The 11,582-nt window shown below is 41.6% G+C and overlaps 1 protein-coding gene across 1 annotated transcript in view; it reads left to right on the top strand.

The window, feature by feature from the left end:
• The window catches only part of LOC136632657 (C-Jun-amino-terminal kinase-interacting protein 4-like), an 82,340-nt gene extending 71,238 nt beyond the window's left edge, over nucleotides 1-11,102 (top strand). Inside the window, exons 23-27 of the mRNA XM_066607699.1 lie at nucleotides 1,083-1,254; nucleotides 2,042-2,152; nucleotides 3,790-3,927; nucleotides 8,435-8,536; nucleotides 8,616-11,102. Of these exons, the coding sequence (XP_066463796.1) occupies nucleotides 1,083-1,254; nucleotides 2,042-2,152; nucleotides 3,790-3,927; nucleotides 8,435-8,536; nucleotides 8,616-8,725 (633 nt within the window). The 3' untranslated portion in view covers nucleotides 8,726-11,102. The remainder of the gene's footprint in view (nucleotides 1-1,082; nucleotides 1,255-2,041; nucleotides 2,153-3,789; nucleotides 3,928-8,434; nucleotides 8,537-8,615) is intronic.
• Nucleotides 11,103-11,582: the final 480 nt, after the last annotated feature.

Genomic DNA, 11,582 nt, shown 5'->3' on the forward strand with positions numbered 1-11,582 from the left:
AACACTATAGGGTAAAAGTGCAGCAGGACGAGGACATGGCCTTCGGCCGCAAAGTCCTCTCGGCAGCAATCCCACCCTAGGAAAACTTTAGTTGGTACGTCTCAATTGGTGCTGTCGTGGAGATGACTGGGGAAAAAATAGATTATACCTACCCGATAATCGGGTTTCCAGTAGTCTCCACGACAGCACCCGTACCTTCCCCCCCTAAGAAAGTAGTATAGAATATAATTTCCCCCCAAAAAAAACAAAGCAAAAAAAAAAACCCGGTTAGGGGAAAAAATTTAGGTTGAGCTCCTACCCCGGCAATTCGTTAGAATTCACTGAGGAAAGTGGGGAAGGGGGGGAGCTTTTAACCTCTGTGTGTTCCTGTCCTACCAGGAGGAGGCAATCTCAATTGGTGCTGTCGTGGAGACTACTGGAAACCCGATTATCGGGTAGGTATAATCTATTTTTTCCCTTTTTTCAGCTGTTTTACTAATGCAGCGCTTCAAAACCCATACATAGACGTACGACTTTAAATCACATAGTAGACTGCGGACTTTGAATTGCATAGAATATTCAACTCCATGATAGGATGGGTATCGGAAGCGTAGCGAAGCTCCACCATGTGGCAGTTACTGGAATCTTATCAATAATTTTGTCTTCATAAGGCTTTTGAAGCTGCTGTAACCCATTCCCGCTTTATCACTTATATGTACATCACAGAAGAGGTACCTGTACATGATGATGTTCATGCTGGACGCCGCTTTTCTGCTTATGCATCATCTTCTGAAGGATGGCTGTGATTAACAGCCGCCCTCCAGCACTAATGACTGGGAGAAAAGTTTACAATCCGGTCTTTTAACCTTTTTTTGCATTGTGATCAATGTAAATCGCAGTGCTGACAAAGGAAGGTGGGCTCCATTTGTCCTATCGCTATTAGCCCTGCTAATGCGATTTCCAGTTCAAACTAGGAAATTGTGACAGGCTTGTGCCCAATAAACACATTCAGGCCCTGTGCTGGGATTGTGGGTCATACGTATCGAGTCGGTAGCAATGGTTGAAAATGCATACAATTTTAATTTGCGCTTTTTGACCTCTAGATATGGTTTGAAGCAACACATCGCCCCGAAAGTCAAGTAAGACACATTGCTGCTGCTAGAGATGGTGTGTGGGTATCTGTCCGCTTGGATTCTATTCTACGGCTGTTCCATCCCGAGACTGGGCAACCTCTACAAGAACTGGAATTGGAGCCTTTCATTCAAAGAATGTTGGGTGAGAGAAGCTACCAACACCTAGCTATCGTGTCGCATGTGCTTGTGCAATTTTCGAAGAGGTTTTTTTGGTGTCCAGATGCATTACCAACCCCCATTACTTCTCAGAATGGTACTGCAGTAGCTGATTTGTGCACTGAAGCATTTACTGCTGCTTTAAATTATTAAAGGCGTTAGAAGGCATAGAGTTACACTGGAGTGATCTGTATAAATACACTTGACCTGTAGACTTGTGAAGTTATAAGCCCACGAAGCATTTCTGTGAGGTCTAATGTACATCTTCTTTACAATTACACAAACAAGAAAAGAATTAAGGGAAAAAACATAAGTACAATTGTGCATACAGTTCTAAGTAATAAACCCGCTCTTGAAATTTCCCAGGTTCCTGTAGTCCTCCATTTAAACAGTAATCTTCATTTTTAGAAAACTTACGAGATGTCATAGACACCTGTCAGAAGTTATGATTGGTGGGGATCTGGGTGCGGAGACCCCATCGATCATTAAAACAAAGAGGCAAAAACAATCAGCTGAGTGTTGTGCCCCTTTGGCTATGATCATTACTCTTTGGGAAACCTTGTTACCTGAAGTCTGGCTCTTAGCCTTCTACAATACCTGGATTTTTTTATTTTTTTTTACTGATTTTTTTTCATAGCATTCCATGTGTAGTATACTGCCTGAATGATTGTTAAAATTTATTTTATGACAGATATTATGTGCATATAGTAAACCTACTATTGATCATTAATATAACAGTGTGGAAAAAATAAAATCCAAGAAATTCTTTGCAGGTTCTAGCAACTTTATGTCAATGTCACAAGTCTCTGCACTGTCAGTATTCTGTGAGCGCTTGTGGGTCGGAACTTCCTGCGGTGTCATTATTTCCATTCCTTTCTCCAAAGGTAAGACTATTTCTAGCTGCAATCTGTGTGCCTCGAGCATTGTGATAAGGCTAAGGCACCGGAACAGTCAGACACTGTATTCAGCCATCCAGATCCTGTCCTAAGCAGCATCTGCATACATAGAAAGACCTAATATTTCCCAAGGCTTAAAGTATTCTACAATTGTATCCAGTCTAAGCACTCATCAGTGGGCTAAACAGAAAAATCAAATTGTAATGTAGAAAGCTATCAAAGCCCTCTTCCCTTCGGAGCTCCAGCAGCGTGAATACCCATGCTCCACACTCCTTTTACTCACTCCATTAGCAGACAGCCCTGGCAATGGCTTCCTTGACCCAAGTATCCAGCAGCAAGCTCCCCTGTGCTTTCTGCTATGTTTGCTTGATAATGCTGTTACCAAGTGCACCTTTAATGCACTTTATTCATTTATGTCATTTCATAGGTTAGACATTGTCCAAGGTATTTCATGGCATCAGCAGCTGCAGTGACACTCATGGCTATGGGGACGGCTATCTTGCCTTTTTGCAGTTAACATTATTTAGAGTTGCTTATTTTTAATATCTTAATCTACATTTTAAATAATCCTAAAATCCTGCAGTTTTCACACTGATCATTAAGCCTAATAACCGTTCTGTTTATGGAGAGACCTTTTCAGTAGTCCTCCCATTATCATCACAGACAGGATTACCATGAAATGATGTATATAATTTAGGATCCACCATTCACAATAGGCCTTGGAAACAATTCATCTATTCGCCCTCTCTATTATATTTCTGAAAGCTGCTGTAAAACATGTCTCTATAGGTCAGGCGAGATAGTAGCGCCCATAGTATTGCCCTAAGCTGACTATGTACAAAAAAATGAAAACAGATTGGACAAATGGAATATGTATCACTATCTGGGATGCCAGATAGATGCTTGAAGACTAAGGCGGGGTTCACATTTGCTTTGGTTCTGTTCAGCACCTCTGTTCCAGATTTATCATAAAGTCCCTGATGAAATAGCGCTATTTTCATCCAGGAAAGTGCAAGTTGGAAAATAAGAAGCCGAATGGACCCCGTTATAGCGAATAAGCTCCATTTGGCACTAGTCTAAGTGCATGTGGCGGATCTAGTGGTTCTGGTATTTTCATTGTTGAGCTCTGAAGACTGAGCCAAACAATGGTGGTAGGTTGGACACGCAGGTGCAGGTGCTGTAAGAATGTCAAAGGGAGGGTGTTTTCACACCTGCGCCCGGGGTTCCACCTGCCTGCTCCGTTTGGAGAACAGGAAAGGGGAATCCCTGCAGCCAAATTGCTCCGTCTCAGGATGGAACTGAGCAGTGCCGAATGGACCCCATTGACTATATTGGGGTTCGTTCGGTTTCCGTTCAGGTGCCCGGCTTTTGGATGGAAGAAATAGCTCTGCATGCTGCGCTTTTTCTTCCGGGATTTTGAGCCGGATCTGGAACCTCTGCCCGGACATTCCAACGCAGATGTGAGACTGGCCGAAGCATATCATAAAGTGTAAACCTCTTACTTAAATGCAGTACAATACATTGTTATGACCTGAATGTTTTACAAAGTAAGGCCACTCTCATTTTTACCTCCACTTATAACAGTTTCATTGATCTTTTTTATAATGGATGTATTCTACTTGCAGAAACAAATGAACAGTTGGAAGAAATAAAAGAAAACAAAGATAACTTACATCAGACGGGCCCTTACTGTTCCCTGGAGAATGCACAAGTCTCATTCCATGGTCACAGGGATTCTGTTAAATTCTTTGCATGTGTTCCAGGTAAGAGTCTGTTCTCCTATTTAACCTGGGAAAGTAAGCAGAAGATTGCGATGGACAACTGTGTTCTATATTTTTTATTGATCGTTTGCTTCCTAAATGCAAGACTTAAGAAACTTTCTAAAAGATCTTCATTAAAAATTTCCTACCACATTTTCTGCTGTAGAATCTATATAATGTCTTCACTTGGCTGGTTGTCCTGCTGCTTCTGACATTCCACATCTACTTCTCTTGATACTTGATTCAAATTTGTGTTAATTCAATGTAACCATAAACATATATAAGAATGTTTGTTTGTTTTTTTTCCCTTTTTTTTCGCACCATGTCAATGTTGTATGTAACCATTAACCCTTTCCAATCCACTGTCTGACGTCTGAAGACATTCTGATTGAAGGCTGTACAGCTCCGATGTCAGAAGACGTCCGGCAGGATATTCTTACTGTAGATTCCTGGCTGTTCTGTTGTCGGGGGGCCTCTTCAGCATATCCCATACCGCAGTACTGGATCTAGCCAGCAGACTGCGCCATTGTATGATGGCAGAAAGAGAAAGCCCCCTAGGAAACCCTGAATCCAAAACTGGATTGGAAAGGGTTAAAGGGCCACTCTTGTGATTTTTTTTTTTTTTTTTTTTTGTATTCATGTTTTAAATTAATTATGTAGCTAGCCCCTCCCCACCCCCTCTTTTTCCCCAGTATATATACATTACGTTGGCCAGTATTACTTTGGCTAGCTACTCCTTTTTCCCTGAAACTTCCTGTAGTCCTTTTCCTCAGGTGATCATGTGAGCTCATTCAGACCACCAAGATTTACTTGGTTTAATTCCTGTGCGATAGATCCTAACACGTTAGCTCTCACAGTTACTGCTGATGATTAGAGACTCCTGTCACACAGTTATAATGTAGAAAGTCACAGCTCATCCTTCTGACCATATACCTATGGTCTGTAGCTTATTTAGGTGAATATAGAAGGCAATAATAAGTACAGTGTCCTCCCAGCAGGCAGAGAGAGTACTGTCTCTAGCTGGTCATGTGATGTTGTGCTGATGCATTATGGGATAGTGTGCACAGAATAGGGAAAAAGAAAGCAGGGAAAGTTCTCAACATCAAGATGGTGACTGATGCGTATTAGACAGCAGGCTGCGCCACTTTCATGTGAAAGTGACTTTCAGACTGTGGACATCTCCTATCTATGTTGCAATCAGGTGAGGGGTGCAGTGATGGAAAAATGTGTTTTCACCGGAGTGGCCCTCAAAAGATTTTCTTCTACACACAAATCTTTAATTATGGATTAGTAGGAAGGTGAGAGTGTGCTCTTTAATGTTTTTGTATGACCTATAGGGTAAGGACCGATGCCATCTAGGACTATATATAAAAAGCAGGGCCTCAAAAAGCTAAGAAACCATATAGAAGACTTCTAAGTTCTGCCTGATTGTAGATTCTCATGGCAATGAGAGACATTGGGGATACATAGACGGGGCACATACTAATGCGGATGGTTGAACACAAAGTCAATTCTTTTGCAACATTGGAGTTGCCTATTCAATATGAAAGCTGTTTTTAGCGCGGATCTGCATACGGATTTAGCCCTGTCATTTCTGTATGTGGAAAAACACCAGAATTCTTCACATGGATTTTGCCCATTGACAGGGCTGAATCCACGCACTGATTGATGCGTTGAATTCCGCTATATGACCGGATCCAAAAAAATGAAGATCCTTTTAATTTTGTTTTTTAAAATAAATGAGTGTAGGAGCGGCAGGCAACTGAAGGAGACCGCAACACTTGATCGATGTAGGTAGTCAATAGGTCAGTGGACGGCAATCAGGTGATTTGGGGAAATCTTTATTATTTCCACATACTTATCCCCTCCGGGGGGGCTCTTCTCCTACACAAACCAATTCTGAGAAGCTGACAAGCAGAAATTAGGTTGTCTGAACTGGGGATGGTTGGAATGCCAGCCCAAGACTTTGTAACTGGCTAGTTACGATTGCCAATACCACACTGTTGTGATTGCTCTTGTGCTGATGAGCTCTGCCCTCCGTCCAGAACGGTCATTTGAGACTCTGACAGTTTATGATGTAACTGTACATTGGGTTGTGGATAAAGCACCTCCCATCCCCACGTCATTTTGTGGGAAGGAGTTAAGAAATATTTAATAAAATGTGACTTGTTCCATATTTGTGATATGATGAATTATAGCTTTCTGTATCAGTTCTTCTTGATTTTCAAGAACTCTTCTTCCCTTAAAGAGGTTGGTCTCTTTACATATGTAAAGTACAGGGCCGGGTAGGATGTGTGTTTAGGCAATTTACTACTGTATATGCTACACAAATTCTGCAGCGTTTTAAGTAACCTCTTCCTCACCAACCAGGTTTCTTGGCGGAGCGCACAACCGCCACATTGTAAAAGTGGCTGCTGATGGAGGGCATGCGTTGGAACTCTGTCTTTCAGCACTTCCCAAGCTCTGCATCTGCACCACTTTCCTGTTCATTTGGACCTACATCCAGGAAGGAAACTGGTGTGGCGTGTGGGTCAGGGGAGGCACTGATGGACTGGGTCATGCCACTTGCCCCTCCATCAGTGGTCATTTGAAGAATGGCGAAAAGGATGTGAAAAAAACTGGTATGGAGGCCCAACCCTCTAAGCTACTAGAAGATGTAGATCAAGGTCTAATGTGTGATGGTGAAAGCTTTAGCATTCTTTTTCCCCTGTCCTCCTGCACATACAGGACCTCTGACACATCCAATACACCTTTGGAATCGTGTCACCCCCAGGCATCCTGTTGTCCTATCCAGCTGAGCTGACGAAGGGGTTCATCCCCGAAACGCGTATTGTATTGCTGGTTTTTAATTTGTGAAAAAATAAAAAAAGAAGTGCTTTCACCATCACACATTGGACCTTGATCTACATCTTCTAGTAGCTTAGAGGGTTGTGCCTCTATAGTATGCATTAGTAAGCTGCATATATACATCCTGCGCTGTCTTGTACTTTCTGTATGTAAGGTGACAAACAGCAGCAGTGCAGCAGCCAATGTGTTGGACACTCACTTTGAGCTCTATCAATTAAGTTTTTATGTAGATTTTCCAGTTTTTTTGCTGCCCCGCTGTTTGCAGTCCACTTACAGGTGTGTGTGGAGGAAGAGGGAGCCCTAAGAAGCCAGACGTTCTGCCAGGTTCTCTACTGGGTAGGACTTCCTCTTCCACATTTCTGATGCTGCTTTGCATAGCCTTCCTTCAATCATCTGCAAGGCAGTATCTGAATGTTGCCTTTCTGGTGCATGTAGCAACTAGCAGTGTTCCTATTTCTAGAGAAGCCAAATGCCCAATGACAGGCAGTGGATTGCAAAGGTGCCTAAAGGGAGACCCCTAGTGGCACCCACTTCAGACTTAAATTTCAGTGGTGAAACAAGAAAAATGTTAATATAACTACTCGTATGTTACAAGATTGAGGATGCACATATGTATAAGCTGTTAGATGAGCATATGTTGTATGAAAAGTTAGTGTCCATTTAAAGAATTGTTACAGAAAGTATTCTTCATTATACAGTGAATCACCTTTATTTGTTGAAAATCCTTTTTAAATGTTACTATTCCTATTTCTCTGAGATACTGTGACACACAAATAGAATAGACATAAACCTAAGGATATGTACGCATGAGTTGAATTCCACGCAAACTTGGCTAAACTGCTCAGCAGGTGGAGCTTAGACTTAGGGAAGGGTTTAATGGTCTTTGTGTCTTATTGCTTATGAGCTGTGGAGGCAATCTTCTTCCTTAAGGCCCATTTAGACACAACGATTATTGCTCAAAAGCCGTCTATGAGTGATAATCGTTGCGTCTAAACGTGCAGCCATCGTGCCCTCTTCGTTTATCGCTCATTTCTAGCCAGCTAGAAATTAGCGATGAGCTTTATCAGCACTGCCTGATTTCTCAGCGGGCGGTACTGATTAGCATTCTTTCAGCTGTAATCCAGCTGGCAGTTCTCAGCGGAACACTGGCTGAAAGTGCCAAGAACAATGCAGCTGTTTATATATAAAAACAGCTGTATTGTTCTCCAAGCTATCGCGGCTGTATCCCGCTCCGCCTGCATAACTCTTAAGTAGCTATTTAGCTACAGAGTTATGCAAAGATGATCGCTCAAAACTGTCACTCTAACTATCGTTTGAGCGATTTTTGAGCAATCATCGCTGCGTGTAAATGGGCCTTTAGCCAGAACCACAGGTCTTACAGACAGGTTTCTAAGGAAAAGGGAAAATGTGTCTGCTCTTGTGGCGCGCACACTGATTTGTTTGTGCTGTATATTTCTCTTTTTTGATTGAAGAATAATACAAAATAGGATTAACGGGTAAAAAAAGAAATTAAAGGACAAATTGCTGGGATTGATTTTATTTTAGAATTTTATAGTGTAAAATGTATTTTCTACAAATGTGTTACCCATAGCATGAAGTGATGGTGTTGTACTAAAAAGCATATACTGCTGGCATTAGTAATGAAGACCTGTTCACTCATCAGGTTGTATCAACCCTTCACTGCCAGCAGGTGGCAGTGAAATCACAAGCAACTCTAGTATCCTGGTGATGAGCGGAGGCGAAGGATACATTAACTTCAAAATTGGTATGTAATGAGTTATAGATACTGTAACTATTTGGATTTGATGTGCTTATTTTTACTTATTTTTACCTTTTTGACATAGGTGATGAAAATGGAGATGCAGAGGAAGGTTACAGAGATCTCCTGCAAACGAACCCAAGATACAGAAGAACAGAGAGAAGCCATCTCATTATTTGGCAGATACCAACGTAACATCTGAACACCATTTAATGACCTGACACTGACAAGACCTGCTTGTTTTGTAAAATGTGAACATTTTGGATTAGTGGTTTGTTTGGCCGCATTTTACTGTAGGTACGATGTATTTGCCTTAATGTAAAACCCGACATTCTGGGTTCTGTGCAATGTGACTCTCTGGGATACAATATACTTGTGCTGTGGATATTTCTTTTATTATCTGCCAGAGATGTCATTCGGTAATGCTCTAAATGACTGCTTTCTGATATTCACATGATTTTCTATTTTTTGAGCTTGAACAAGTGGCGTGGCATGTCTGTAATACAACTATACAGTATATGGCTTTATTACTACTCATTTGGAGACCTTCAAATATAGGCACAACAGAGGTGTTTGTTTTTCTGCACAGAGATGGATGACCTATTGCTCGTATTTGTCAGGGGTCGCAGGCGGCAGATCCGTACTGTCATTAGTAGAGTCTCTTCACGCATCATTTTTTAACATGGAATCACCATGAAATCCATCCATTACTTTTAATTTGCACACAGATTTGAAATCGGAGAGCAGAAAAGAGTGAAATATCCCATCTTGATGCGGACTCCTCATTGAGGAATACACATGCTTATTTGCTCACTGAAAAGTGCTAAACCCATGTGCGTGTTCACGGCAGACCTCCATGGTTCAGCCATGGTTTTTGAGGCAGAATCCAGGCGGAAAGATTCTGTCCTGTGAACATAACCGTGCGGTACTAGGAAGTCGCACTGCGCCAACTCTGATTTTTCTGGAAATCTTATGCGTAGGCTGTTGACTGCTATGATCCAACATGCCGTCTCCTGAAAAAACACTTTTTTTTTCTCTAAAAGAACTCCCAGCTATCGGTCATTAATGACCGATCTATAGCAATATGCCATCAATGTTTGTGCATTTAAAATTTAAAGAGGGTCTCCATGGCTTTTGCTATTGATGGCTTATCTTCAGCATGGGTCATCAGTAGTTGATTGGCAGGGGTCTGCCACTTAGGATTCTCATCGATCAGCTGATCCCAATACTGGAAAATGACAGCCCTGTCTATATTGCAATGGCATGGCATGGCTTTATACTACAAGCATAGCTTCCATTGAATTCAGTTGTAGCTGTGCTTGTAGTATTAAACCAGCCTGTGCAATGTTGACAGCAGGGGTGTAACTATAGTGGATGCAGGGGATGCGGTTGCACCCGGGCCCAGGAGCCTTGGGGGGCCCATAAGGCCTCTCTTCTCCATATAGGGAATCCAGTACTATAAATAAAGCATTATAGTTGGGGGCCCTGTTGCAGAGTTTGCACTGGGGCCCGGGAGCTTCAAGTTACGTCACTGGTTGACTGCTGTCCGCACTAAGAGCGGGCCCTTGGGATCAGGTGATCAGCTTGGATCACCCCCGCCGATCAACTATTGATGAGCTATCCCGAGGACAGGTTATCAATAGTAAAAGTCCCAGTTATTTGCTGATGGTGTGTTCTGCATCTCATTTACGCGCTGCGTGAAACTCTAGCAGTGTTACCAGCTGTGTGTGCTGCATTCTCCTCTACAGGCCCGCCACCTCTTGATTGTTTACACAATTACAAACTAAAGATTGTATTTGGTCTCAGGGTTTATAGACGTAATACCTTAACGAGGACTTATGAAGGGGTCAGTATGGTTTTTAATGGAAAATCCATTAGCCTTAAAAATAAATAAATAAAAAATAATCAAAATATAACTAATGAAAAAATATAAAGGGAAAAAAAGGCTTCGTATGTCGCACGCAGAATATTTAAATAAGCCGACTAACTTCATGACACCTGTGACGTTTGGTGACATCTGCTATACACTGACAGCACTTTTGTTACTTACAGCAAGGAAATCTGACAGTTTTTCTACTGTAAGCTGCTAGGGTTTATGGGAAATTTTGTCTGCTTATTTACATGATCTGTGTCCACTGTATAAAGCTTTTTTTTTTTTTTTAAAACTTTATTACATTTAAGGTGGTATTAAACAAAAAAAAACATAGTGATCCCCCATGATACGTTCTCTTTAGGCTAGGGCAAAACAGTGAATTTGGCCATGATGCACATCTTGCATCCAACGATCCGTGTTGTGAAGCCTTAATCTCAAGCACACTCACTTTTATTTAGATGAAGACCATGCACAGGTGAGTCTCTGCCTGATGTAGGCAGTCGCTGTGTAGCCCTAGCCTTAATCTCTACCAGCACATGTCTGACACTATAACATGTGATAACTGACCATCCGTGAAAGCACACACTGGACATTAATCCCAGCATTTTGTCGCTTCTCAGGTTATTTTGCCTTTTTGTAAATTGTAAATTCTGCATTTCCTTATAAGCTGGCCAATACACAGTAGACTCATGGCTGCCAGATCACAGTAACCTGTCTCAATTGGTTCACCCTTTTTTCTTACCTGTTCATGGAGAAAACCGATGACATGTATTCAAGTGGTTGGATGTAATATTCAGTGTTTAAAGTGGAAAATCAAACTAACATTACCAAAATGTCTGGGAAGGAGAGTGGAGGGTTCATGAGTGTTAAGACCTTCACCCATTACCAAAATGAAGGAGGTCAAGGTTCCTCACCCTTCTGGTGCTGCATGATCGAGATTTGTACTAGTTGGATGTATCTTCTCTGTATGACAAGTCAGGTAAATTAGGCGGGTTTTCCTTCTAATCCTAATTTATTGTGATATGGCGTATGCTGGGTAAGGGGAAAACGGGGCAAATGGAGTTTTCAGAAATGCATCTTATTTTTATATACAGCATGTATAATTTATTTTATAAATATGCAAGGTGATTAATTAACAACGTTTATGAATACAGATCTACAGATATTTGGGTGGGTTAC

Source organism: Eleutherodactylus coqui, chromosome 6, assembly GCF_035609145.1.
Source record: "Eleutherodactylus coqui strain aEleCoq1 chromosome 6, aEleCoq1.hap1, whole genome shotgun sequence".
NCBI lineage: Eukaryota > Metazoa > Chordata > Amphibia > Anura > Eleutherodactylidae > Eleutherodactylus > Eleutherodactylus coqui.